The sequence below is a fragment of the Canis lupus genome, chromosome 4 (assembly GCF_011100685.1).
Source record: "Canis lupus familiaris isolate Mischka breed German Shepherd chromosome 4, alternate assembly UU_Cfam_GSD_1.0, whole genome shotgun sequence".
Classification (NCBI taxonomy): Eukaryota; Metazoa; Chordata; class Mammalia; order Carnivora; family Canidae; genus Canis; species Canis lupus.
The window spans coordinates 35228437-35256200 of record NC_049225.1 but is presented as its reverse complement, the minus strand read 5'-3'; the positions used below and the strand labels follow the sequence as shown (position 1 = coordinate 35256200).

Genomic DNA, 27764 nt, shown 5'->3' with positions numbered 1-27764 from the left:
CCCAGCACCCGTCCTTACCACGCTGCGCTCCCTCTACTTGTCGGCAGGCTGGGCACAGAGGGCCCAGAGGGGGACACTGAGCCACTAATGGAGGGACCTGAGCCCTACGGTCGCTGCCTGGAGGACGGATGATTAAGAAGCGCTGCATCAGATGTCGCACGAGCGAGAAATGAGCTTCTGCTAGGCTAAGCCGTTGAGGCCTGGGGGCTTTGTGACACCAGGTCCCCTAACCTGCAGTCCGTACAGTAGCACTATGATGTCTGCACCCCCAAACACCCACGGGGCACTTTCTGGGCTCCGGGAGAGAGGGTATGCGTACAAGCGGACACTCAGCACCACGGCAGACTCGACCAGGCTAGCAGGCAGGACAGATGCACCGTCACAAAGTGTCCCGGTGCAGGTGCCTAGTGCCACCATGTGGGGGAGCTGGGGAACCCCGCCTGGGGAAACCAGGTCCCCAGGGGCAGGCGGCAGGGCTCAGCGTTCTGGGGCTGGCTCCGTACTTCCAGAAGGTGTGGGGACCATGTCCCAAATCCCTGCCAGCTAATGACATCACCACGTGTTAGAGTCCAAGGGTCCCCCACCGTGTGATCACTCAGAACACTGCAGATGCGGCACCCCGAGAATACCCCGTGCACGTCAGGAAGGCTGCACTCCAGGGACATCATGTGGAACGTCATGGTGGCTCAGACCCTCTCCCGATGACGTCATGCACAAGGCCAGACCCTGCAAGCCTGGCCCCTGGTAGCGGCGGGCTGAATGCGGTGGTAGCCACTCCCCTCCTCGGTGACGTCACTCAAAGCGCAAAATTCTGGAGGGCCTGGGTGATGTCACCTACAATGACTTGACGGCTGACCCCTAGTGACGTCACATGGGATGGATGAAGCTCCGCTTCTAAAGGCGTCTCGTGGAATGCCACAGAGACTGGCCTTACCCCGCGCCCCACATTGTGTCACCGCACGAAGTACCAGGCAAGCCCTACCCCCTACTGTAACACGCAGAATGACCTTACAACGCGACGCCCAGGACATCACGGGGAGGCCCCCCTGGGACACCGCGGGAATGCCGGCCAGGCCTCTGGGAGGCTGTAACTGGAGGACGGCCCTTGGCTCTTCTGCGCCAGCATGCCCACCGGCCAGCTTCCCGGCTTCCCAGTCACCTTCCTGTCTACCCCAGGGACAAGGCTGGCTTCTCGAGCTGGCGGGAGCCGTTTTCTGGCGCTGGCCCGAGGGACCATCCTAGAAGGAGTCCGAGGAGGACTCAGGGGAAGGCCCCTACCCTGGGTGCCAGGCCTGGGTGAGCCTCTGGCCGGCCTCCTGCCCCGCCTCCCAGAGGGACCTTCCCCGAGCAGGGCCACTGCATCACCAGCCTCCAGTCCCCGTGGGCTCTACAAGGCAGGCCACGAGCCGCGAGTGCTAACCCGGGGACAGCAGCAAGAGGGGGGTCCTTGCGGTGGCAGCGCCCGTTCGCCCTGGGCCCGAGCTAACTTCACAAGCACTGGCCCCTTGTGCCCAGACAGCTCCCCCCCGCCCACCCAGCCCCGAATCCGCTGAGTGTGGCGGGGACAGCGGAGGCAGCACCCCTGGGCTCTGGGAAACCAGGCCCAGCCCCCTCTCCTGCTCCTGCAGGCCCCTCCCAGGCTCGTGGCTGCGGGGCCTGCACGACCCACAGGAGCCGGTTATTTCCTGATTTCAGGGCTTGAACAAAGGGTAGAAACAGAAGAAAACAAAACACTTCCTGGCTGAGAGGGGACTCCCGAGGGCAAGCTGCCCGCCCAGAAAATCGCCTTTCCCGACGGTCAGACCCGTGTGATACCCGACGTCGGACTATCCACATCCTCAAGCAGAGAAAACCCGGAGAGAATTCTACGGAGGGCCCGCACACGCCTCGGCGGGCGTCTACACCAACGGGATGGGCGTCTACTGCGGCGTGGTGGGTGTCTACCCTGGCATGGCCGTGGGTGTCTACCCCGGTGTGCGGCATCGTCTGCCCGCCTCTCGCTGTGTCCCCCACCTTAGTCTACACACATTTCCCGGAAATGGCAGATACCATCTTGCTTCCTCGGGTGAGCTGTATAGCGCCTCTGCTGCCCTAGCAGGACACCCTAGGGGGGGTCCCACTGGACTCCCCCCACCGGGGTCACTCTCCAGGCCCCCCCACCGGGGTCACCCCACCAGGCTCCCCACACCAGGGTCACCCTCTCAGGGCCACCCTTCCAGGGTCACCCCCCAGCTGCTTCTCACCATCTCCAGAGTGGTAAGGCGCCCCGAGGTGGGCCACCCCAGACCCCAGACAGAGCGGAGGCTGCCAGGGGTGGAGCATGTTGGGGGAGCACAGATGACCGTGGGAGCAAGGACAGCAGGGTGGCGTCCAGGAGCGGCTGGGCCCGATGAGCTGGGGCCATGTGGGCCTGTCCGTGTCCCCCCCGCAGCGGCCCGCGACGTCTGCTTCCTCAGGAACCAGCGCACCACACCTTCCTACCAGGCCACTGCCTCCCCCTTGCCCACTGCCCGGTCCTCGGGTGTAGGCCAGGCAATCCCCGTTCCCGGGGTCCCAGCAGGCTCCTGCCTGCCCCGGCGCCCTCCTCCTGCACCTGTGGCTGCTCGTCAGGGCTCGGCTGGCCCGGGCAGGGTAAGGGTGCCGGGGGCACTGCTCGGGCTCCGGGAGCACAGTCCGGTCTCAAAGCCCCTTGGGACAGGCTCTCGGTGTTTGGGGGGCCAGGCCTGCCAGCAGGTCAAGGAGCCCTTCCTCCTCTCGGGCCATGGTCGAAGGCACCTGAGAGGGGACCCAGGGCTAGTCGGGGTCAGGGCGCAGCCATGGCCCCCACTACCGTGGACGCCTGGTGCGAAGGCAGTAGAGCCGGGCCGTGGGCCGGAACCAGGCCTGAGGGTACAGGGCGGCCTGCACAGCCCGCGTGAGGACAGCGGCAGCGCCCTCCTCCCACGAGGGCTGGGAGGGTTACATTTTTAAATGTGTTGCTCTGGAAGGAGGTGCAGAGCCGAGAAGGTTTCCGGGGGGGCTCCTGACAGGGGAAGTGCAGGTGCTGGCCGTGCCCGGGCCCCTCGAGGGTGCCCGGCTGGTGGCTGGGAAGCTGCGTCCCTGGCTCCACGGGGAAACAAGATCTGGAGCTGGCGGGGGGCCCCCTCCTACTGGCTGGGCCCAAGCCAGCCTGCCATCCCCAGAGGGGCCGAGCATCAGCCGGAGGGGAGAGTGCTGCCCAGGGTCCCAGGGAAGCAGGGCGCTGGCCAGGCCCAGCCGCCAGGGGCCTCTGTTTCCCCAGGTCCCCGCAGCAGAGTGGGTGGCGGGGCCCTCGGCCATTCCCAGCCGTTATGCTCCGTGCTCAGAACCACAGGCCCCGGCCTCGTTGCCCCTCTGGGTGTGCGGCGTCGGTGGGGCCGGGCCCAGGTGGCAGGGGGAGGTAGAAGGTGCCGTGGGCTGCGCAGTTTCCAGCTTCTCCTCCGCACCCGCCCACGCCGACCACCCCAGCACACTTGCCACAGAGCCCTAAGTGCATTCGGCTTCGTGTGATTAAGTTACCATCCCCGTGCTCTGCTCCCTTCCCATCTGGCCTCCCCGGGGGCCTTGCTCCATCCCTCATGCTTTCACCGGAACCTTCTGTCTCTGATAAAGAAGCCAGGATCGTGTCTAGGCTCCAGAAGCCCCTCGTTGCACAGAGGATTTCTGTGGCAGAGAGAACATCTTCTGTGATGCCGTGTTGTGGGTCTGTGTCGTTGGCCCCAGCCCGTGGAGGGAACCACACGAGGAGTGGACCCACGTGTAAACTGTGGACCCTGGGTGATACTTGTGTGCCAGTGTAGGTTTAGGATTTATAATAAACATGTCACTCTTGATAACGAGGGGAGGGAGGCTGTGCATGTGTGGGGCGGGGGGCATCTGGGAACTCTGTTACCTTCCACTCAATCTAGCTGGGAACCTAAAACTGCTCTTGAAAAACTAAGTCTTTGGGACGCCCGGGGGGCTCAGCGGTTGAGCGTCTGCTTTTGGCTCAGGGCGTGACCCCGGGGTCCTGGAATCGAGTCCTGCGTCGGGCTCCCTGCATGGAGCCTGCTTCTCCCTCTGCCTGTGTCTCTGCCTCTCTCTCTCTCTCTCTCTCTCAGGAATAAATAAATAAAATCTTTAAAAAACAAAACAAAACACTAAGTCTTAAAAAAAAAGAAAAAGGTCCTCCCTGCCTTAGCTCCTCCCACTGGCTCTTGTGGTCTCGTTTCTTCCCCCTGCTGGCTTCTCGGAGGATGAGCAGCAGGCCCCGCTCCCCGCTGCCTCCCACCCCTCTAGCGCCCAGCCCCACCGCTTCACACATTCCAGTGACCTCCCTGTGCCCCAACCTGGGGACACGGGTCCCCTCTTCTGCTGGCCACACCGTTCCCTGGCCTACGAGCCTGTCTCCCCGGATCCCGCAGTGCCGTGTCCTGGTGTCAGTAGAAGGCTCCCATGGGCCCGTCACTCCCAGTGGGCCCCAGTCAGCCCTGGCGGGGGGTGGGGAACCCCTTCGTGCCTCGTGGGCTGCTTCCTGGCTCCAAGGAGGCGCCGACGCTGTGTGCAAGCTGGCCTTGCTCAGCGCTGCCATCCCCCCGCGGCTTTAGCTCAGGAGCCCCGGGGCCTCCCCGGATGGGCCCGTCCTGTGTCCTGTGTCCTGTGTCCTGGCCACGGCCGGGAGGGTGCGCTCCTCAGGGCCCGGCCGCCTCCACCACCGCCTTCGGAGCCCTCACTGGGTGCGCAGCGGCTCCGCACCCCCGAAGGAGGCAGGCCGGGCTGGGGCCTGGCAGGGACCTCCACGACGCGTCCCCGGCCGCGGCCCCTGTTGGGTTAGCCTCCCCACTTGCGGCCAGGAAAGGGCCCTGCCAGCCTCCCAGCAGCCTCCGGAGGCTTGCCTGACCTTCAGCGCGGCTATAAACAGCTCAGCCTGTCAGCACCATGAGGCGCTGCCCGAGAAACCGCGCTATGGCCTCAAAATTCCAGGAATGGCCGGCACAGTTAACCCGGAATAGTCCCAGCCTGCGCCCCCCCTCCACCGGGGACCCTCCGTCCTCTGAATCCCCACACCCCCTGCAGCTAGGAGATCTGACACAGACTGGAACAGAGAGGCGCGAAGGAGCAGAGGCCTCTGGGCTGGTGCCCCGGGGAGCCTGCAAGGCCCGAAGGATGAGGCCGTAGGGCCAGGGCCTTGGAGCAGGCAGCCGCCCCCCCGCCCCGGGGGGCTCCCCGGGCTCAGCCCACAGCTCCCCAGCCTCGCCGCTGCCCGCCACAGGGAGAACCAGGAGGAACGACAGGTGCCCGCGGCTGCCCTGGTGGTGCTGGAAGCACTGCCACGTGCACGTCCCCACGTCACAGAGGCCGTGACAAGGTTGGGCAGGAAAACCCTCTTTTCTCAGGCGACGCTGGGAGCAGAGGACCAGGGCGCGCCTCTTCTCCTGGCAAGGGGAGGCTGGCCTCTGCAGCCGCTCCTTGGGGCCCCCCCACCCCTGGAGAGCTGGCTGGGGCTGGGGGGCGGTGAGCGGAGCTCATGTTGCAGGCCCAGCCGCACCTGTCCGGGATAAATAAAGGCATTTCCCCTCCGCCCTCCCATTCTGCCTCCTGCGCCCCTTCTCTGCGGGTCCTCAGCCTGGGGGTGGGCAGGCCGCCCAGGGCTCTCCCGCTGATCCCTAGCCCAAGGGCGGAGGGCGGGCCAGGGACGAGGGGTGACTGAGGTCACCGAGCGCCTGAGTCTGGGTGAGCAGGCGCCCGCCTCTCCCAGGACGCGCCCAGCCCGCCCCCGCGGCCCCGCCTCGCCCACCCCCCAAGGCAGATGCCACCCGCGCCCTGCCGCAGAGCCTCCGCCGCCCCTGGCAGCCACTGCAGAAGCCCCCCACCCGGCAGGACACGCCGCAGCCCAGCGGGACAGGGGCCCAGCGGCCGGGGCATCGGGGATCGGGGCTCCCAGGGAACCGGAGCGCCCAGCGCAGCTGGCCCGTGGCCCTGACGACGGGGGCGCCCCTGAAGGAAGCAGCCGGGCCCTGCACTACCGCCCGCCGCCCCCCGGAGCCGCGGCTCCTGCTTATAAAAGCCCTCAGGCGTGGGCTCCGTGCCGTCCCAGCGTGGCTTTCCCTGCGGTGGGGACAGTCTTCCTGCTGTCTAGCTTAAGGCCTCCCTGCTGCAATACAAGCCCGGGCGGCCGAGGCCAGGTGGCGCATAGATCCCGGGTGAGGTCATGGGCTATCCTGGTGCCACTGAGCCCGGAGGCTGGTTGCCACCCACTGGGGCAGGGGCACCAGCGTGAGGCCTTGAGGACTGTGGGGCTGGGGGACACGTGGCTCAGGCCCAGGCCTGGGGGGCTGTGGACCCATGACAGGGAAGAGGACAGCCCCCGGGCTGCTGGGGCACCATGTGGGGCCCTGGGGGCCGGCCGCGTGCACAGGGCTCAGATGCCCACGCAGCACATCAGCAGGCGGGGGTGTCAGGCCCTGGGTGTCCTTGGGGCTGCACGCTGTGGTCCCCAGGGTGGAGGGCCTGCAGCTCGACCTCCGGTGGGTGATGAGCATGGCCCCTCTCTGGGCTGGAGCCAGGCCAGTGCCACTCCCCCACCCCGGGGAGCATGGCCTCTCTAGCTGTTACAGCAGCCCAGAGGGGGCTCCTCCTTCTTGGGGTCCCCCCGAGGGCCACTGCTCCTACACTACCCCCTCTGCTGAGCCCTCCAGACCTCCCGCGGCTGCCCACTTGCCCGCCCCCACCCCGAGGCCCACGGCAAAGTCTCTGCTGTCCTGGCCCATCCGTCCCCCCCAGTGACAGCCTGGAGCCTCAGCCCGCGCCCTGGACCCCACAGCAGCAGGGACCCCATCAGGCAGGGCTGGTCTCCACCCACCCACACCTCACATCCCACCCTGAGCCCCGGGGTCTTCACCCCAGCTCTGCCAGACTTGCTGGGGGCCGCTCGACGAGGGTGACCAGAGTGCCCGCCGCGCTCTGGACGCTGGTGTAGGTCCTGGGGACCCTGCAGCTCTTGAGACCCGGAAAGCTTGGTCCCAAGCACATTGGGCTTCTCGCCTCTCTGGACCTGAATGTCTCCGGCCGGGCCAAAGACGGACTGAGCTGTGACGCCCCGGCAGGCTGGTCCCTGACCACAGACGACGCAGAACTCATGCATGGGCTGTTCCCCCCGGGTGGGCGAGTGGAACGAGACGTCAGACAGGCAGTCAGGGCTGCTGAATGGGTGGGGGCTCGGCCAGGGGAGGGAGGAAGCTGCCGGAGGTCCCCAGCAGGCCCCGGAGGGCGGCGGGGGGCTGAGGTGACACAGTCACCCAGGTCCCACGGCGGCGTGGGGGCTGGGGCACAGTTACCGGCCAGCGCAGGCCCGGGCCCTGACAGCAGGCAGCCAAAGTCATCAGTCTACCCGCGTCCACCTGCGCTCTCCGTGCTAGGAGTGCTCTGGCCACAAAGCAGCTGCCCAGGTCCCCTGAGACGCTCCAGGCTTGGGGGCACCCTGGGCCCACACTTCCTGGGGAGGCCTTAGGCGGGCACTACACCTGGCCACCTGCTGCCCACGCAGCAAGCGTGGCATTGCCTTCTTGGCTCAAAACACCCACCACCTGCCCATCTTCCGCACCCACGATGGGCTGGCGGGCTCAGGTGGACCGCAGCCACGGCTGAGACCAGGGCCCGTGGCCGGCGTATCCCGTTGGAGCCCCAGACTGCGGATGGGCATGCGCGGCTTTGCCGGAGCCTCCGGGAGGGTGGTGGAGGGATGGAGGGAGCCCACCGCCTCCTCTGGCTGTGCCCCGTCCCTGTGGGTGCCAGGCTGCGCGGGCGGCACACTTACCCGGGAGATAGTGAGCGGCATGTTGAAGTCCTTGCCCCCCTGGAGACGGAAGCCCCAGGGCCCGGGCCCGGTCAGGGTCACGCTGTACGACATGCTCGTGCTGACCGCGGCGGCCTCTGCGGGTGAGACAGGAGGGGAGTGAGGGCCCGCGGCGCCCAGCTCCCGCCCGCAGCGCGCCCCACCCCGACCCAGCCTTGCCTGCTCCGTCCCTCGGTCTGGCGGCTGCGTGGAGCTCCCTAGACGCTCCTAAGAATAGCTGGGAACGAATGCCCTGGACACTGATATCTGCCCTCCGCTGCGCCCATAAATGGGCTGTAACCCTATACTCCGCCGCCCGCCGCCTCCCACCGTGACTCACCGGCTAATATTGCCCCCGGGGAGGGGAGTCCAGCACCCAGCACCCCCCGGTGGCAGGATGGGGCCGGCCGCACTGGCGATAACGCTGCCCCTGCCCTGGACAACCCAGATGTGTGTGCTCCCCGCTGCGCTCAGTCCCGCCCCTCCACCCAGGGATGCGGCGGGCTCCCCGGCGGGGGCTCCGACGAGGGCATCTGTCCATCCTTGCTGCCTGCAGAGCCCCCCAAGGGTGCGGCGTTTTCCCAGGACGGCCCGGGACCAGGCTGCACCTCCAGCTGCTCTGGACAGAGTCTGCCCGGGAGGCCGGCGCCCGGCCCAGGGTCGTCCAGCTGTAAGAGTGACGGCGACGGTAACGGGAGCTCTGGGCTTGGCCCCGGGAGCCCAAGGAGCCGCCCCACCTCCCTGCAGCCACCCGGGCTCAGGGAGGTGACGTGACGTTTCCAAGGTCACACAGGGAGCGCACCCAGGCCACCTGGAGCACCTGAGTGCTGCTTGTTCCTTCTGCTCTCGTGCCGGGTAGTGAGAGCCCCGCGGCCATCGGCGGCTCCCGACGCCCACAGCAGGCACCGAGTGAAGGGCACAGGGGCCTGGCTCAGGGTCAGGAAGCCGGTCGGTGCCCGGCAGGCTCACACCCTCCAGACCCCCCAGGGGCCCGGAGGTTATTCGTGGCTCTCCTGTCTCATTTGTGCTCTGGAAAACTTGACAGCAGCATGGAAAGCTCCAGCTGCCAAGGTCGCATGCCAGGTCCCCGTGCCCTTTGCACTGGAATGGCAGGGGGCAGGGAGGAGGGGAGGAGATGCCATTTGCTCAGCTGCTGGGACGGGGAAGTGCGTGCGGCATGTCAGCCCGTAACCCAGAGACAGTGTGTTCTGGGCAGGGTGGGTCCCGGGCCCCCAGGTCTCTAGCCAGGGAGGCCTTTGGGCCAAGATCCCTCCAGAAGCCCTTCCTCAGAAGAGACCTCAGGCCCTGTGAGGCCTGGAGATAGTTCAAGCCTTTCTGGCTCTAGGCTGGGGAAACTGAGGCTCACTGAAGGGGAAGGTGACCGGACTGGCTGCTCCGCGGCCCTGAGGACCCAGTGCATGGACTGCAGGCCTGGCAGGGGCCCCACGCCACAGGGGCACCTGTAATCCACTGAAGTCCACAAAGATACTGAGTGCAAGGAGCAAAGAGCAACGTGTACCCCTTGCCCACGGAGCCACCTCGCCTGCTGTGTGTCCCGTAGCCCGACCTCCTACCCCAGTCACATCTGGCCCAGAAAGCCCAGCTGGGGCCAGCACCCCACAGCCCCCCCCCCCCCCCCCCCCCCCCGCCCCAGGCCATCCCCTGCTCCAGCCCCAGCCACATCCCATCCACACCCACCTGCAGTTTTACCCCCTTTCCTGGGAGGGGCTGGTCCTGCCAAGCTGGAGAGGACCCAGCAACCAGTCAGACTAGGGTGGGGAAAGGATGGAACCCGAGCTGCCCCCACAGGGGGAGGGGAAGCAGGGGGTGGGGAACGGAGGGGGGCCCTGTAGGCTCTTTCTGAGTCTTTGTTCTGGGTTAGGAGCCTCTGGGGATGGAGCGGGAAGGATGCTCTTAAAGGAGAAGGCCAGCCTCCCTCCATCTGCCTCCCCTGAGAGGCCAGAAGCCAGCCCAGCCAGAGAGCAGCTGGTCCCCACTGTGGGCACAAACTGCTTCCTGCTAACAGCGGCTCCTGGGGCAGTGAGGACGGCTGGTGGGCAGGGGGGACAGCTCCTGGGGCAGTGGGGACGGCTCCTGGGGCAATGGGACGGCTCCTGGGGCAGTGGGGATGGCTCCTGGGCAGTGGGGATGGCTCCTGGGAGAGTGGGGACGGCTCCTGGGGCAGTGGGGACGGCTGGTGGGCAGTGGGGACAGCTGGTGGGCAGTGGGGACGGCTGGTGAGGAGTGGGGACAGCTCCTGGGCAGTGGGGATGGCTCCTGGGCAGTGGGGATGGCTCCTGGGGAGTGGGGATGGCTCCTGGAGAGTGGGGACGGCTCCTGGGGCAGTGGGGACAGCTCCTGGGCAGTGGGGACAGCTCCTGGGCAGTGGGGATGGCTCCTGGGGCAGTGGGGATGGCTCCTGGGCAGTGGGGACGGCTCCTGGGCAGTGGGGACGGCTCCTGGGCAGTGGGGATGGCTCCCGGGGCAGTGGGGATGGCTCCTGGGCAGTGGGGACGGCTCCTGGGCAGTGGGGACAGCTCCTGGGGAGTGGAGACGGCTCCTGGGCAGTGGGGACGGCTGGTGGGGAGTGGGGACATGGGAGTCTGCTGTGTCCCTCCTCCCTCTGCCCCTCGCAGGTTGAGATGGAGGCCTCAGGAGTGAGATCTGCGGGGCGGGGGGACAGAGAAAGAGGCGGCCCAGGGAGGCAGAGGCCGGGCCTGGGTCTCTCCCCGTCCGGGCACCACAGATGGAGACCATGCTCGTTGGGGAGAATTTGTCTGCTCTTTATTTCCCTCCGCCGCTGGAGCCGTGCCCCTGGGGCGACTTGGACCACGGATTGGAGGCAAAGCGCAGGCGGGATGTGTGCACGCTTGTGCATGGTGTGGGTGCAGAGGCGCTTGTGTAGGGGAGCGTGGGCCACAGGGGCGAGCAGAGGGGCAGCTCGGCTGCAGGCTTGTCCCTGTCACTGAAACGCCCAGCCCGGGTGCAAAGGCGGGTCCCACGCCGCCGTCGCCGTCGTCACCACCTGGACAATCACAGCACACGGCGTCTGAGGACCGGTGGACAGCTCGGGGCACAGGAGGGCCGGGGCTCCCACGCTTGGGGCTGAGCCAGGGAAACAGGCTGGGGAGATGCGAGGTGGGTGCAGAGCACCCGCAGGCAGGGGTTGTATGGTGCGGGCCGTGGATCCAGCATGGCCTGGGGGATGGGCCACTTGCAATGCCTGCGGGCACATGGGGTCACCCTGGGTCTGGGGACGGGGGGAGCCAATGGGCGCCCTCCCTGCTGGGGTCCAGGCTGGGGAGCCGCCCCTTGGTTGGCAGACGGCACACGTGTTCAGTCCAATGAGTACTCCCCTCCCCTGCAGCCGTGTCCCCGTGACCCTCCCCGGACAGGGTCACCGAGTGGTAGAGGGGGGCTGCTTGGAGGGGCCAGGCTGTCCTGCCATCTCCGACACACCACATGGCCAGATGGCCCGGGTCACCCACAGGATAGGACGTCTCCCAGGCTCTCAGGCTCCTGCAGTTGGTGGGGGGACCCCGGCTCGCCTCCCCCCCGCCCCCGCCGCCTCCCCTTTCCCTGCTGCCTTCAGGGCATCCCACACGCCCCAGCTCCTGCAGGCTTCTCCCCACTTGCTCCCGGCCCCCGCAGGGAGGCCCCGGTTACCTCAAGGCTGCCCCAGCCGTCCCAGGGCCTCCGTGGAGTCCTCCCAGGGTCCCCTGTGCCCAGGCTCGTGGCTGGATGCCCCTCAGCTCCACACCTGATCCACCCGCCCCCTCCCCCGGTTCCCGGCACCTCCCACCTTCTCTCCCTCACCTGTGTCCCCAGCGCCCGCTCCCAGAGTCCCTCTGGCTGCTCCCGGGCACACAGCAACCCTGTGTCCCAGGACACAGCAGGCCTCCCAGGCCCCGCCGCGTTCGCACAGCCTGGACCGCGCACCATGACCCCCCCACGTGGCCTGGAATCCTTGCTTCACCCCCACCTTCGCCGGGGGAGCCCTCGGGGACTGGCCTCTTCTTTCAGCACCCTGTGTGCTGATACCTCGATGGCAGTGCTTATCGCATGTGTTAGGTGACTGCTGTCGTGCTGTCCCTCTTGCCCCGTGTCCCGACCCCGCCAGGACTCCCTGCAGGCCAGGCCCGGTGCCTTTCATCACCGCCGCCCGCCCTGCCCCAGCCCAGGGGGCACGCGTCTCTGTCCTCTGCCCAGTGCTGGGTTCAGGCTGGGGACTCGGTCCTCCCTGGGGCTGGAGCTTCAAGGGAGCGGCCAGGCGTCCCCCTCCCCGGGACCCCCAGGGACCAGCCTGGGGACACGTGCGGCAGGACTTGTGTGGGGCCCCTGGGGAGAGCCCGGGAGCCGGGGTGCTGGGCAGGTGCCCGCGGAGGGGCGGGTGGGGAGCTGTGCGCTGGGGGTGGCCTTGGGCCTATGCACACGGCATTTGCAGCGTTCCAGAATATGGCCTTCTCTAATCGCCATCGACATTCCGTTCCATAGGCACTTGGGCTGACAGCTGGCCTTCTTTTAATAGCCACAAGTATTCTGGGTGACATCCTAATCTCAGGGCACTCAGAGCAAGCACACACCCGGCTGGCGGCACCCGCCCCAGGTATGTGCGGCCTCCAGCCACACACAGAGAGGTACATGCCACCCACGCTGGGTCACTCGCACCTCAGACGTGGTGGGGCACACGCAGTCCTGGCTCCTGGGACACAGGGACAGAAACACGCGCCGGGCACAGGGGCACACTCCCTTACACACGTGCTGGACAGCCACCACCACAGGCTCCATGTGTGCAGAGTCAGGGTCACACAATCACACCGACACTCAGGGGCCATCACAGAGCACACCCGGACCTGCTGGGGGCCTCTTGGACTCACAGAGACACCCTGTGCCTCCCGCCCGCCCCCCGCCCCGTACCCCAAGCAGGCAAGGGAAATCTGGGTGGGGAGGGAGGGACACCCAGAGAGCACTGGCCTGCCCAGGAGAACCGCTCCCTTTCCCGGGCCTCCCCTGGGTGACCAGCCCCCGTCCCCACCCCTTTACGGATGGGCAGGGGCCAGGCCCAATCACCTTCCCAGGCGTCTCCACCGCCTGTCCCCGGGGCCTGAGAGGGGCCTTGGCCTCCGCGTCCTCCAGGCCCTGAGTGCAGAGGAAGCGCCCGCCCGCTGGCTGGGCAGCCCCCCACACAGCTGCTGCCTCGGTGTCCATCCAGCCCTGGGGAGGGTGGAGAGTCCCTGTGAGGCTCTCCTGCCCCCTCCTGGTCCGAGCCCGCCCACCCTGCACACAGGACCTCCCTGAAGCGAGTGAGGCCCATGACGGCAGAGGCTTGTAGTCAGCACATCCTCGTGTACGGTGCGCCCATGTGCACGCGTGTGCATGTGTCTGTGAGCATGTGTGTGTCTGTGAGTGCATGTGCATGTCTGTGTGCACGTGTGCACTTGTCCCTGAACACACATGTGTCTGTGTACGCGTGTGTGCATGTGTGCGTGTGTGTCTGTGCACGTGTGTGAGCACAGGTGCACATGTGTGGGTGGGTGTCTGTGCATGTGTGCACATATGTGTCCCTGAGTGTGTGCCCATATGCAGGTCTGTGTGCATGTGTGCACATGTGCATGTGTGTCTGTGAGCGCATGCGCACATGTGTGGGTGTGCATGTGTGCACGTGTGTGCTCAGGCTCATGCCCCATGTGCCTGCGGAGGCGTGTGGGATGGCTCCATGTCTGTGAGGGTCTAGGCCTCCGCTGACAGACAACGTGCACCCCTTGCTGCCATCTGCTGCGTGCACAGGGGAAGGGGCCCCGACAGCTGCCCCCTCGGCCCCTTGAGCCAGGCCCGGGAAGGAAGCAGTGGGGGGAGGTCGCAGGAGGCTCTGGGGGCCACCCTGGCCCTCCGGTTACGGAGACGGAGGAGCCCCACTGCGGCTGGGTCGGGAGCACGGAGGGCTCCCCTGGGGCCCCGGGCCGGGCAGGCTGGCAGCTCCCAGGGCTCACGAGCACTGTGCGGTCAGCATCCGCTCACGTGCACCCTGGTCCGTCATGCACGGACAGACGACTGTTGTCCCTTTCAGAGAAGGACCCGGAGGCCCAGCACGGGTGAGTGACCTGCGCAAGCTCGCGCGGTGAGGAGGCGGTAGGCGGAGGCTTGAAGCCGGTCCCCTGACTCAAGGGCCGGGACGCCTTCCGCTGCACGCTCTGGGGTCCCCGTGGTCCCCTGGGGAGGGCATTGATGCTGAGAACGGGGGCCCCGAGCCAGCTCCTGCCTGTCTCTGGGAGGCCCCTCGAGGCCAGAGGCACCTGTCCTGTCAAGCTGCAGCTCTGGGCCCCCGGGGTCCTGCCGGCACGGAAGGCAGGGGCCTGGGTGGGGACACGCATGGTGGGTGGGTGGGTCCTGGCCCTGCTACTGGGCGACCTCGGGCCCACCCCCTGCCGGCAGGGCGGAGGCCGGGGGGCGCGAGGGGCGGCCGTGCCCGGCTCTTGCTGCCGGCATCCCAGGGTCCTGAGTTTAGAGTCCCAGAGGCAGCCCCGCCCCGGGCCTGAGGCTGGCGGCTGAGGGGAGGAGGTGTGGTGCCAGGCTCCGGAGGCCATCGCAACCTTACCACCTCGCTCTCGGAGCCCAGGGACGCCTGGCGCCTGCGTCCGGAGATCCAGCTGAGGTCCGAGGCCTGGCTGCTCAGGGTGGAGCGGTGGGTGGAGCGGTAGCTGGCGTAGGGACCCGTGCGCTGGCCTGACACACCCAGCAGCACCCCCAGGCAGGGCAGGTGCTGGGCAATGGCCATTCTGCAGGGGTAGGACATCTGGTTAGGGGGACGGACAGGCGGACACCAGGACACGATGGCGGATGGACAGACTGATATGGGGCTAATGGGGTGGACGGGATGGGGAAATGCGGTGGCCCAGACATGGGGTCATGAGGACAGACAGACTGGCAGGCTCAGAGCTGGGGAGGGACACACAGACCCTGGGGCCACGGGCACGGAGGGAGCGCCTTTGGGTGGCGGGTTGGGCAGGGGCTTGGTGTCGGCGCCCAGGTGGCTGGGCCGAGCCGTCTCCCGCAGTGAGGACCAGGGACAGTCCCAGCAGCCTCCGGGGCTGCAGCCGGCCTCAGCCGGGCAGCGCGTTGCTGACACCTCCAGGCAAACGGGAGCACCGACAGGCCTCTGAGGAGAGCGGGCAGGGCTGGGCTCCCGTCAGCCAGCGGAGCCCCCCACCCCAGGCCAGGCCAGGGGGCTCCAGGGTACTGCTGCCTCGGGCCTTCGCTCTGTGGGGTACCACTGCCGAGCGGCCATCCTGGCTGGCCTGGATCATCCATCCAGGCAGGACTGGGCCCTCATGTCACCCCAACCGCCCCCCGGGAAACGGGAGCAGCAGAGGGGGGCACGCCCGCTCCAGACCCCGCCCCGAATCATGGCTTCGTGCTCAACGGGAGACCAGGAGGATGGCCTCGGCCCCATGCACTCCTTCAGGCCCTCCACCCCGGGGCACACCTGTACTTGGGGTGCGTGATGGCGTAAATGATGGGGTTGTGGATGGCGGAGGCCTTGGCGATGACGGCTGGCACGGAGTTCATGTAGGGCGTCAGGACGTGCGAATACCTAGGATGGAGGCGCTGTGGTCCCCTGCCGGCTGGCCCTCCCCGACCCTCTGCAGCCCCCTGCCCTCTCAGGGGCCTTCTTCCTCTGGGCCAGGCCCTGCGGGGTGTGGCCTGGCCTGGCCCAAAGTCCCCGGCCCACGAGAGGGACTGCTCTGACATGGGGTGAGTGGGGATCTGGGGGGCGTTAAGGCAGGGTCGCCAGAGGACGGTGGGCCAGGCTGCGGGGTCTCCCAGGGCCTTGATCCCTGTCCACCCCCGGGGCCCCAGTGCTGAGACCCCTGCCCTCCCACTCTCTCAGACTGACTCCCCAGGATCCCAGGCCCAGGCCCTTCCTGCACAGGCAGGTGTCGCACCCAACCCCCCCAGGTGGGTAACTCGGCCCGCGTCACAGCCGAAACTGGCCGTTGTCCACGCCGCTGCAGCCATTGCAGTCTGCACCTTGCGGCTACGCAGGACCCGCGGCAGGAGGCCCGCAGCCCAGGGGAGGAGGGAACAGGGCTCGGGGACGTCGCGTGCTCCCATGGATGTGGCAGGTGCGGGAGTCCTCGGGGCCCCAGGCCCAATTCAGCGGGGCCCTCAGGGAGACGGAAGAGGCGCGAGGCCCACGAGGCAGGGAGGCTGGCTGGGCTCCAGCTTGGGCCCTGCCGTCCCCCCGCACCCCCGCCCGCCCCAGCCCCTGCGCACGCTCACCCAGCGAAAGCCGTCAGGGCCACGGCAGAGTAGGGGGCCCAGGAGAGCACGAAGAGCAGGATGACCAGCAGCTCCATCTTGGCCATCTTCCACTCTCTCTGTAGCCGCTGCCGCTGTCGGGGGGACCTGGCCCCGCCCTCACAGGCCCTGAAGGTCTGGAGAGCCCTGGGGGGAGCCTGAGTCTGACCCGCCCTGTGGCCGTGAGCTGCCCTCCGTCGGGGCTTGCGGGGCGGTGGCCCGGGGAGCGCAGGCACCCCAAGGCTCCCCATCACGCCCCGCAGCAGCCTCCCTGGGTCCCCCCACGGGCCTCCCCATCAAGCCTAAAGGCCCCGCCCCAGAAGCCCCCCCACTTCTCCAGGCTCCCCCCCCCCAAGCGCATGTGCTCCTCTTGCCATGGCCTCGGAGCCCGGAATGTGGGGGGGGGGTGTCCTGGGAACCTTAGGCAGCGTAGCCCCCCCTTCCCCGCGCCCAGCGGCCGCCCTTACTGGCCTGTCTCCCGGATGGCCCTGAAGATGAACACGTAGCAGTAGACGATGACCAGCAGCGGCAGGAAGAACACGAAGCAGAAGAGCAGCATGGTGTAGGCGCGGACCGACGGCGTGAAGCTCATGTAGTCCCAGGAACAGGAGGTCAGCAGCCCCTCGGGGACGTAGGCACCTGGGGTAGCAGCAGGTGCTCAGCCGGGGGCTGCAGGCTTCGGGCCGCATCCGCCTGGGAGCCGTGGACGCTCGTCCCAGCGCCCGCCCTCGGGGGCTCCGTGGGAGCCCGGGCACCTGGAGGAGAGCTTGCCACCCGCCGCAGCCCATTTCCCCCAGCTTGGAGCAGAGCCCTCACCAGAGCCCCCAGCGTTTGCCCAGGTTTTTGATCCTGCCACTGAAAGGTGGGAGCCTAACTGCTACCTCTCCCCGCTGTGGGAGCCTCGCACCCCAACGCCTGCCCGGCTGACGCTGCAGCTCCTATTAGATGCACCTGTGCCTTCCCACCAAAACCGGGGACGGGAGCCCGGTTGTCCTCCGATCGCTGATGGTGCGAACTCAGTTTCCCCTACTGCAGTCATATCCCCTCAGTGTCCACCTGCCTTGAGGCTCAGGTGCTCCCTCGGGCGTGCGGGCCAGCCCGTCCACCCACCGGCCCCCTGACAGCCCCTCCAAGCGTATCGTCCTCTCCCGGGGCCCTGCGCACTCACTCCAGCCGAAGAAGGGCGGCAGACTCCAGGCCAGGGCATAGAGCCAGACGCCCAGCAGCACGAGCGCCGCCCGCCTCTTGGACACCACCCCGACGGCGGCCAGGGGGTGCGTGATGACCAGGTAGCGGTCCAGAGCGATGGCCGTCAGGGTGATCATAGAGGTAATGCCGAACAGAGCCCCGCAGAAGGCGTAGAACTCGCAGCCTGTGGGCATGCTCCCTGACCTCAGAGGGTGGCAGGAGCTGGGAGCTGCCCCGGGAGGGAGGGCCGGGGATGGCACACGTTCTCCAGCAGCTCTCCGCCTGTGGCCCGGAAGCCGCGCCTCCCCTCTGGTGGGCCACCTGGTGTCCTGAGGCCTCTCGCGGCGGGGTGTCCCCTGCCACAACCCTCCCCCTCCCTCCAGCCGGGGGGTCCTTGGCCGTCTACCTGCCTCCCCAAAGAGCCACCGCTTATGGAGGCTGCTGGCAAAGAAGACGGGCGCCTGGGTGAAGGACATGAAGAAGTCGCTGACAGCGAGGTTGATGATGAACATGTTGGAGGGTGTCCTGAGGCCTCTGGTCCTGTGAGGGCGAGGAGCAGAATCAGGAGGTGCGTGTGCCGGGGAGCTTCCCTGGGTTACACGCGCGCACACACACACACACGTGTGTCCCTGCTCCGGCCCTCCGGCCCCCTCTGCAGGACCCACATCCCCTTCTCGGACACACCCCTCGTTCTCGGAACCCTCCAGGCTAATTCTCGCCGGGGGCTCCCCCTCTTGCGTGCTCAGCATTCCCCGAGCTCCTCACACCTCCTTCCTGCCCAGGCGCCCCTCCTGGTCTCCGCTCTTCTAGAATCTCTGCACTGTTCATTCTCAGGGACAGCCCAGGGCGCAGAGGCCGGCGCTTGCACAAATGCCTCCCCCCCCCCACCCTCTGTCACCCGCCTTTGCTTCTATCCCTCCCTCTTTCCCAGGGGGGAGCACTGGGGCCCCCGCTTGTCCAGACAACAAATCCTACAAGCAGCACGGCCAGGACTCAAGTAGTCGTTTGATGGGCCCCGCAGACGTGGACTTGCACAATCCTACATCGACTCCGTGAAGCGGATCCCGCCGCATCTTGCAGACAGGAAAATGGACCCGCAGAGGATAAGTGACTTGCCCAAAGTCAGTTCAGCTAGTAGGTAGCGGGGTCAGGGGGTCCCTTTGTCACCTGCCTGTCAGCCATTCAGCCCGAGAAGGGGGGCGGCTGGGGAAGGGAGCTGGGGTGGTGGCCAGGGGGCTTGGGGACGCAAGGGCTGCCTGCCGACACCGAGGGAGGATGCCCATGGGGGCAGGTGGCGTGGAGGTGAGCTGAGAGCAGGGCGCAGGGAACAGAAGCGTGTGGGCCCTAGGGACCCTCGTCCTACCCAGAGGGTGTGCCTGGAGCCCAGCTGGCATTGCCACTCATGTCGCCCTGGACCACTCCTCGCCCCTTCCCTAAGCTAGAAGACAGAGGCCTGTCCTGAGAGCTCCGAGGGCTTGGCCGTGCCGTCCCCTCTGTGGCTCAGTGGTGTCCTGGGGGAGCTGGCCCCGCACGGCTGGCTGCCCTTGATGCCCACGCCCGCCCCACCCACCAGGCACCTGCAGAAGGTATAGATGACCATCAGGTTGCCCAGCATCCCCGTGAGCCCCACCAGCAGGATCACGGTGCCCAGGATGTAGTGGGCGTGGTCTGGGACATCCACCGTTGGGAAGGGGGCCCAGGCCGCAGCCCGGGCCCCGGCTGCCTGCAGAGACACAGACCCCAGCTCGTCACCTCATCCCGCCATCTCCAGACAACTGACGAGGAACCGTTGGGGAGACCGAGGCTCAGCGTGGCACAGCCGCTTGCCCGCCATGCCCGGAGGTGGCTGAGTCCGGGTGGAAATGCAGGGCCCTCCCCGGTGAAGCCCGAGCACACCTGCAGCACGGCTCAGAGGGGATGCTGAGGGCAGCCGGCCACTCGGTCCACCACCCCTGGTGCAGACCCCAGGGCTTCCAGGGTCAGCTACGGAGGCTGCACAGACACACGGACACGTGTCGGATAAGTGAAGCCACGGCCGGGGTGAGACTACGACTCCCTGGGGCTGGGGGGAGCCATGCCCAGGCGCTTCCCCCCTCCCCCCATACGGCCCTGCCCCAGGCCCTCCAAGTGGTTAGCAGCGGTGCTCCCGGCCCTGTGGACCCCGGGGTGGGGGGGCGCCCTCCTCCGGAGCTGACCCCCAGCCTCAAGGAAGGGCTTGGACCCCCATGACTGGGTAGTGCCAACCTGGACACCTGGCAGGAGGCACAGGACAAGAATTCCCCTTATAATAGGACGCTTAGGGGCGCCCGGGGGGCTCAGCGGTTTAGTGCTACTTTCGGCCCAGGGCGAAACCCCGGGGTCCCGGGATCGAGTCCTGCGTCAGGCTCCCTGCAGGGAGCCTGCTGCTCCCTCTGCCTGGGTCTCTGCCTCTCTCGCTCTGTGTGTCTCATAAATAAATAAATAAATAAATAAATAAATAAATAAATAAATAAATAAATAAATCTTTTAAAAAGAAAAGGAAGCTTAGGGGACCCTTTGCTGGCAGAGGCGTGGCTCTTGATTTCGGGCAGGGTGACGGTCTGAGCCCCACATTGGGTGCAGAGAGTACGTAAATAAGAACATAAACTTGGCCCCTTGGGTGGCTCAGTGGGTTAAGCATCCAGTGCTTGGTGTTGGCTCAGGTCATGATCTCGGGGTCATGAGGTCAAGCCTTGCGTCGGGCTTTACGCTCGGCAGGGCTTCTTAGGGTTCTCTCTCCCTCTTCCCCTACCCCCCCTATATATAAATATATCTTAAATAAATAAATAGACGTAAAAAAGAAGAAAGAAAGCCTGGGTCCCCCAGGGTCCTGCAGGGAGGTCATGACCCTGTGAGGCCAACACAAGCAGCTTTAAGGAACCCTCAGGCTGACTCCTTTCCTGGGAAGGAGGGCAATTGGGTCCCTGCCTTGCCCCCCGCAGCTACAGAGCCTTCCCCCCCCAGGATGCAGGCTGACGTCCCGGGGCCTCGGGGCCCCCTCGGCGTCCCCAGTTAACAGGGGGTTGGCGGGCTGTGACCCTGGGGCCCCGGCCAGACCACGGAGGCGGCACAAGGTACCCAACAGGGGACCCAGAGGCCCCTCCTCTCTGGAAGGCCCCGTGGGGTTTCAACCACCCTCAGAAAAGACCGGGTGCAGGTCTGGGCTGTTCCTCCGGTCCTTTAGGGCTGGCCTTTCTGTTCCTTGGATGCTTTCCGTGGGGAAGGACATTGCTTGCACCCCCTCTCTTGTCCTCTTTGTGTAGAACAGGCTCCACAGGTCCTGTCACACGCCCAAGGACCCCGCAGGGGCTCGGGCCTTTCCTGCCCCCCCACCCCGTCAGAACCCCCGTGTGTCCCCAGCGGGGAGGCTGGGCTGGGGAGGCTCTGGGCACGCCCACCTGGCCCGGGCTTACCGTGGGACCCGTGGGCAGTGCCTGGTCCAGGCCGACGGTGCTGCGCGGGGAGCCGTGCCACCTGCCGGGCGACGCTGCGGTGGCCACGCAGCCGGGCTCCTGGGCACCGGGCCCCGAAGGGGGGTTCATCCTGGGGGTGGTCCCTTCTGGAGCCCAGGAGAAGCCAAGGGCCCGGGAGCTCAGGGCATCAGCTGTGCCCACCCGCCTGCCGCCTGCCCTCTGCTGTGTGCGGCCGGCCCGGAGCTCTCCCCGCTGACGCCGCTGTGCCCAGTGAAGCACGACGGATGAGTCACAGCAGCCGCGGGGTCGGCCCGGCCTTTAAGGAGGGCGCCGGGCGTGCACGTGCCCCGTGGCTCAGCGCCGTGGGCTCCCGGGTGTCCCTGCGCGAGGCCTGAGGACAGCGGCGTGCACGTGTGAAAGTACGTGCGTGTGTCAGGGGATACGGTCCTGCCTGGGCCCGAGCTCATCTGAGCTGCATGTCCTGCCCTCAGCCTCCCGCCAGCCAGGGCCACTCGCCCTCCGCCTGGCACCCACGGCAGACGCAGAGTGAGGACCGTGGGATATCACGGCAGCGGGCTGAGATCAGCTCATGAGGCCCTTGTTTGCTTGTTGCCTTTTGACAAGAAACTTCTATTGAAGCATAAAGATTTTTTCTTAAAAAAACCCACCGAATGCAGAGCTGGTGGGAAGTCCGACCTGAGATGCGTGAACATCAGCAGTGGAGGGGCCCCGGCTGGCAGCTCCATCCTCCCTTGCAGGAGGGAGCAGGAGCTGGAGGGGATGGCAGCTGGGCCATCCTCAGGGGGCCACTCCACTGCCAGAACGTTCTAGCTGGGGCACGTCCTGAGACCCAGTGCGGAGGTTCGTGGAGCCGTGGAGCACAGGTGGCACCATCTCTTGCTCCAGGATGCCCCCCCCCCACCATCTTCACAAACAGTGGTCCTTGAGCCCCAGCGCTGGGCCGGGGTGGGAGCGCCCCCTCCTGCAGGGAGAAGCTGCCTGCCCCACGGTGTCAGCTCGGGGCTTGGACGCTTCCTCCGGAGGCCTTCCTTGGCAGGTCCTAGCTCGCAGAGGCTCCCCTGGGACACCCAGTGTGGCCTCCCCAGCCCTCGGCTCCCGGCTGCGGAGCCTCGCCTACTGGTCACAGCTGGGAGCAACACCGAGCTGCCGGGGGCCCGGGGGACATCCTTGCGGGAAGCTGTGGCCCCAAGCCGTAGGGTTTGTTGGGTGGGCCGATGGGAGGGGCCCCAGGGCACCACAGGCCCAGGAAGCACCTCTCCCGCTGGGGAGCCTTCGGAAGCCCATGCTACACATGCTCATGTCCCCAGAGGGCTCCTCCCAGCCTTACTCCCCTCGTGGGCCCCCCCGAGTTGCCCCCTGTGTACCCCATGGCAGCCCAAAGTGGGGCCGCCCGGGGTATCGCCATGGGGCAGGGTGAGCCCCTTTCCTGTCCCTCAGGAGCACCACAGGGGCTCCTGGGCTTGCCACCTCCCAGCCTGGCGTCCTGACCCGGCGCCTTCAGGGCTTTCCGGTGCCTGTCGTGCCCGGGCCACGCATGTTCTCAGTAAGTCCCGTCGGGGTGTCCCAACCTCACGCCGTCCCAGGACCGCGCGTTTGTCAAACGACCACTGTGTGCTAGCGCCGGGCCCGCATCAGTTACGGCGGCTGCCCTGGCACCTTCGCTGTGTCACCGGGAGGGGAACAACCCTCAGCCCCCCTCCGCCGACCCCAGAAACTAGCCTCTTCCTGCCCATAGCTGGAAGCTTCTGTCAAGGGCAGTCAGGGCTGGTTCACAGGTGCAAGAGAGGAGCAGGGACACAGAAGGTCAAGGAAGTACGAGCAAGGCCAAAAGAACCCTTTTTTTTTTTTTTAATTTTATTTATTTAGAGACAAAGCACATGGGTGCGGGAGCCGGGCGAGGGGCAGAGGGAGCAGGAGAGGGAGGGTCCCAAGCGGACCCTCCTGAGCTCCAAGCCTGACCCGGGGCTCCATCCCACAGCCTGGGGCCCAAGTCAAACCACTGAGCCACCCGGTGGCCTGGGAACAAACTTTTATCCTGAAAGCTGACCACACGCCCTGGGGAGGCATGCGCCTTGGGCGCCCCCGGGAGCCAGCAGGTGCAGGAGCTTGCCACCGGGTTCCAACCCCGGGCCTCACTGCCAGAGCCCTTGGCGTTCCCGGGGCTTGCCGAGCACCTGCCGGTGCACACACGCGGTCCTGGGCCATCTTGGGACTGTATACATATATTGTTTTGTTTTGACGTTTTGGTAACATGCTGGAGCCGCAGAGGAGCAGCCTTCCCCCCCACGATGCTCTGGCCTGCAGGGTGGCGCGAGGCTGGGGGAAGGGGCCCAGCGTCCCCGCGCTCTGTGACGCTCAGCTCCTGGCCGCTCGAGGGGACAGGCGTGGGGAGGCCACGAATCTCCAGGGACACGGAGGCGTGCTGGGCGCAGAGCAGCTCTGGGGGTTGCCTCAGGAACCAGGGGCCCCGTAAGGCCTGGGGTTCCCGAGCGTCCGCGTGCGGCCCTGGCGGAGCTGAGTGGGGCCCGTGGACCTCAGACGGCTTGTCTTCGTGTGTGACTGCGGCCCTGTGAGCCTGGCGGGGGCTCCAGAGGCCCAACACGCTCGGTGCCCTCCCAAGCCAGCCCCGCGGTCGGCAGCCCTGGCGGCCCCCAGCTTGGCCCCGGCTGCTGTCAGGACCTGGAGGATCAAGACCACGGAGGCTTGGTGTCCTCCTCAGGGCGACGGCGTGGACGCTTGGTCACAAGCCCCGCGGCCTCACCCAGAGGCGGCCCGAGGTTACAGGGCTTCACCCGGCTTCACCCTGGCTGTGATGCTGGCCCGGGACAAGTGCTGCAGGACCGTGCAGCCCAGGAGCTGCGGGACTTAGGAGCTGTCCCCAGCCTCAGGGGACTCTGCGTCACCCTCCGAGGGCCCCTCCCCATCTGCAGGATGGACATGGCTGCACTTCATCGGCGGCGGGGCTTCACTTGAGTCAGCGCCCCAGAGCCCAGCAGGCGGGAGCACCGCGGCCCGCAGTCCTTCTCCGTGCCGCCGGGGACCGAGAGGACAAGCAGTCTGGGCAGGGGCAGGGGTGGTGGGGTACAGGGCAGGCGTGGGGGGCGCAGCCCTGTTCCCCGAGTGGAGAGGCGAGCGAGCGTGAGCCCCTTGCCCCAGAACCCGGCCGCGTGTGCCCAGAGGCCTGGCCACCCGCAGGAACCTGGGGGCTGCTCTTTGGGGGGCTGGGGCTGGGGTGGGAGGTGCTCGTTCTCTGCTCTTTGAGGCTCCCCGACTCGGGAGCTGCCGGCAGTTTCCCGCGGCAAAGCCCAGGGCAGGGGCATCTGGCACCCTCTGCTCCGGGCTCTCAAAGTGAGCAGAAAGCTTCAGAGCCCCCAGGCCCCCTGCAGCCCCCACCTGGTCCCCTCCCCTCTCGGGCCGCTTGAGGCCCTGTCCTGAGGAGCCCGACCTGCTGGACAAACGTCCCGCCCCCTACCCGCCGCCGCCCGATCCCCGGAGTCACCAGGGAGCCCGGAACATGGGCGCGGAGCCCCCCGCAGGGACTCTGGCTCGCTGGACCCGGGGTGCGGCCCAGGCATCGGGATTTTGCCAAACGCCGCCTGACACGAAGGCTCACGTCTCTGCTTGTGCCTCGTACACGCCCACCTGGACTCACGGTGAGCCCGCGCCCACCCGCAGTCCCTCCTCACCGCGGCGGCCCCCCCCCCCCGGAGCAAACATCCCCCCCCCCCAGCTTCTCCGACCTGGGCAGGGCCCGAAGTCAGGCTCCAGCGACCCGCCTGCGCCCTGCAACCTAGGAGAAGGGCTGGGCGCCAGGGGTCCGAGTGCCTGGCGCCCAAGGGCGGGGGGCTCAGGAGCGGCGCCAGAGGCAGGGCCCCTAGCTTAACCCCTCCTAGTCTGCAGGTGAGGCCGGGCATCCACGAACTTGGCTGAGGAAAAAGTGGTGTTGTCTGCAGTGACCCGAGCTGGGACCGAGCGCTCTCCTCCATTAGCAGCGTGCACAGAACCCCCGGTAGTGTTGCCCGTGACTTTGTCACCCATGGAAATCACTGCTACTTTCATAGGCCAGTGGGACTGTTGCACACGGGCACAGTGCTGGCTTTGCTCACCACTGCTTCAAAATGACGGGCCTGCTTACACCTGCCAGCAGGCCTCGTTGATCCGTTAAAGAAGAAGCAGGTTACGCCACCACATATTTATTCAACATTTTAGTGATGACATTTCGCCAGGATTGGTTTCCTCTTTTATTTATCGTATGCATTTTACACAACATTCCTGAAAAGGGCCCCATAGGCTGTGCAAGACTCCAGACGGGTCCCTGGTACAAAGGTTAAGAACTGTGGCATAGGGGCACCAGCGTGGCTCAGCAGTTGAGCAGCTGCCTTCAGCCCAGAGCGTGACCCCGGGTCTCAGGATCGAGTCCCGCTTCGGGCTCCCCGTGTGGAGCCTGCTTCTCCCTTTGCCTGGGTCTCTGTCTCTCTCTCTCTCTCTGTGTCTCTCATGAATAAATAAATAAAATCTTAAAAAAAAAAAAAAAAAGAACTGTGGAGTAGAGGTTGAGGCAGGTATTCAGAGACCAGGGTGTAGAAGCCACGATCGAGGGCGACTGCATGGCCTCCCCTGAGGACCCCACAAAGGCTGCCTGGAGGTCTCAGGAACCGGGAGACACCTGCCTCGGACAAGGCCCTGGATCCTTCAGGGCTGATTATGTAGCTTGGCCTGGGCCCCTCGAGGCAGCCAGAGTCTGGCCAGAAGGGCCCGGCCTCAAAGCCCCACCAGCCACCCCAGTCCCTGAGCCCCGGCGCCTGGCTGTAAGTCCTGCCTCCCCCTTTTCTCAGATAAACCTCGATTCCCCGCAGCCACAGAGCTGACCGACAGCCCGTGAGAACAGAGTTTGCAGGAGGCCTTGGCCACCCAGAGACAAGGGCACCCAGAGTGCGGCCGCCGCCCCCGAGACAGGCCCGGAGCAAGGGAGTGCGCCTGGAGCCTGCCTTGCTGGCAAGCCAGACGCAGCCTTTGGGGCAGACCCGGGAAGCTGCTGGGCCTCTTGGAGACGGCCGGCCGGAGAGCAGAGGTGCTGTGGAGAGGGGGAGGTGGGCACAAGTGCAGGGCCCACTTGCAGAGCCCGGGGTCCCCCTCGGCTGCCAGCCGGCCAGCGCACACGGGACGGAGGCCCCCACACATGCCCCATAGCACAGACCCTGCAGCCAGGCCCCTCTGCTCTTCTCACTCTGAGAGGCTGTGGTCTCCACCAGGGACTCGGCCTTTCCCTCATCATCTAAAAGCTTCTCAGAATCCTGCTTCTGAGAGCAAAAGCTTCACAGCTTCTCCCTGAGGGCCGGGAAGCCTTGCATCACGCAGCTGCTCTGGCCACACCCGCGCACACGACCCCACTCGGGACCCTGTGCACCAGCGGCAGGGTGAGCAACCAGCTGACGGGTTTGAAGAGTGAGGGCTCCCCGGCCCCACAAATCCCTGCGGACGACGGGACAGAGCGAGGGGATTCCTGGGATTGTTTCCTAGTTTTTATCTGTGTGATCTAATGGATAATGGCACATCTTTTAAAAATGAAATCTTAAAAAAAAAATAAAAAATAAAAAATAAAAATGAAATCTTGGGGGCGCCTGGGGGGCTCAGCCAGTTAAGTATCTGACTCTCAATCTCAGCTCAGGTCTTGATCTCAGGGTTGTGAGCTCAGGCCCCGTGTTGGGCTCCACCCTGAGCATGGAGCCAAGTTCAAATAAAATAAAGTAGGACAAAATTAAATTATAAAATAAATTAAATTAAAATAAATTAAAATAAAATAAAATAAAATAAAAAATGAAGTCGTACCAAAAGGCTTATATGAGAAATAGTGCCCTGTCCATCCCTCCTTCTCCCTGGTTCCACCTCCCAGAAGCTTCCTTCCGCTAGCTGTCTCCATAGTTGTACACAAAACACTTAAGCTGCTGAATCTTGTTCAGAAGGATGTGGAAAGGGGTGCCTGGGGGGCTCAGCAGTTTAGTGCCACCTTCGGAAGCTCAGGGTATGACCCCGGGGTCCCGAGATCGAGTCCTGCCTCGGGTTCCCTGCATAGAGCCTGCCTCTCCCTCTGCCTGTGTCTCCGCCTCTCTCTCTCTCTGTCTCTCATGAATAAATTAAAAAAAAAAATAGAAAGATGTGGAAAGAGACTTTTCCTGTTGTTGGTACAGCCCCACAGCAGAAGCTGAGCAGCTTCAGGGCCCCCACATTGTAGGAAGAAGGTCACAGAGCTGCTCGCCAGCAGGGCAAGGTGGCCTCCGAGGAGCCGGACTGGCCCCTGCCCCCTTCCCCAGCGAGCTAGCCTCCCCCAACCCCCCCACTCCCACCCCAGTGCTTGCAGGAAGCACCTGCTGTCTTCCCTTCCAAGAGGCTGGAGGCCCAGTGAGTCCCCTGCCCTCTACCCCTTCACAGGGGGCCCCATGGGCTATTTCTTGGGGGACCCTGACTCCAGTTTCCCCAGAGAGGAGCACAGAGGACAGGGCTGCTGGGGAAGGGGCACCTCAGCGTTCACCCAGCCCCCGCTCCGGTTCGGTGCCTGCGCCTGATGCCCCCGACCCGCGCAGACCCCCTGATTTGCTGCTCCGGAGGGGCCCTGGGCCTTCGCCGAGCCGGGAGACAGCTGCGCGGGGTGGGCAGGGGGCTGACGGCTCCGGACACGGCGCTGTGACCCCCCTGTCAGCCCCGGTCGCCCTCACGGCGGCCAGGACGGCGGCCCCCACGAGGCGGAGGGACTTGGGTGGTTCCTGGGTGCCCCTTGCTGGCTCCAGGCCTGGCTTTCTCGGGCCACCTGCTCCGGGCTCTCCGGCTCCGCGCCCTGTCTTTGGGGGTTCGTGTTGGTGCGGTGGTTCCTGTGGAAGAGTCCGAGGGGCAGGGCCAGCCCGCGTCCTGACCTGGAGGTCCCATCTGCGCCCTGCGGGGCAGGAGAGGCTGGGTGCTCCCCGCCTCTCCTCTGCCAGCGGGTGACTGAGGACCCGAAG

General features: G+C 66.2%; 2 protein-coding genes across 9 annotated transcripts in view; both read right to left on the bottom strand.

The window, feature by feature from the left end:
* The window catches only part of LDB3 (LIM domain binding 3), a 56802-nt gene extending 47943 nt beyond the window's left edge, over window positions 1-8859 (bottom strand). For 6 of the 8 annotated variants that reach the window (XR_005358085.1, XM_038534521.1, XM_038534525.1 and 3 more), the window contains exons 1-2: window positions 8012-8165; window positions 7814-7929 (exon numbers count right to left, since the gene is read on the bottom strand). Coding sequence is in view for 7 of the 8 variants with exons in the window: in XM_038534521.1 (XP_038390449.1) it covers window positions 7814-7906 (93 nt within the window). In the remaining variant the exon portion in view is untranslated. Of the gene's footprint in view, window positions 1-7813; window positions 7930-8011; window positions 8166-8633 lie in introns of those variants that run through there. The other 2 variants (XM_038534522.1, XM_038534523.1) reach the window with 2 other exon arrangements.
* Window positions 8860-10593: 1734 nt separating this feature from the next.
* Window positions 10594-25950, bottom strand: OPN4 (opsin 4). Its single transcript, XM_038535446.1, has 14 exons — window positions 25794-25950; window positions 23068-23448; window positions 21757-21946; window positions 21417-21519; window positions 20749-21009; window positions 18895-19040; window positions 17724-17857; window positions 17298-17501; window positions 16597-16768; window positions 16112-16276; window positions 15315-15422; window positions 14427-14607; window positions 12902-13045; window positions 10594-10856 (listed from the first exon to the last, which is right to left on the bottom strand). Exons 1-14 carry the CDS (start codon window positions 25948-25950, stop codon window positions 10794-10796), a joined length of 2409 nt encoding a protein of 802 aa, XP_038391374.1. The 3' UTR covers window positions 10594-10793.
* Between the last annotated feature and the right edge of the window lie 1814 nt (window positions 25951-27764).

Bases quoted from the DNA above. Each gene is read 5' to 3' on its own strand.
- OPN4 (XM_038535446.1), bottom strand. From the start codon at position 25,950: ATGTGTGGGGGCCTCCGTCCCGTGTGCGCTGGCCGGCTGGCAGCCGAG. The intron at 21,010-21,416 runs GTGGGTTTTTTT...CACTGGGCACAG, and splicing joins TCCCACCAGCTCTGCATTCG to CGGCGTCAGCGGGGAGAGCT. The intron at 10,857-12,901 runs GTGATTGGGCCT...GTGATTGTCCAG, and splicing joins CGGTGGAGACGCCTGGGAAG to GTGGTGACGACGGCGACGGC.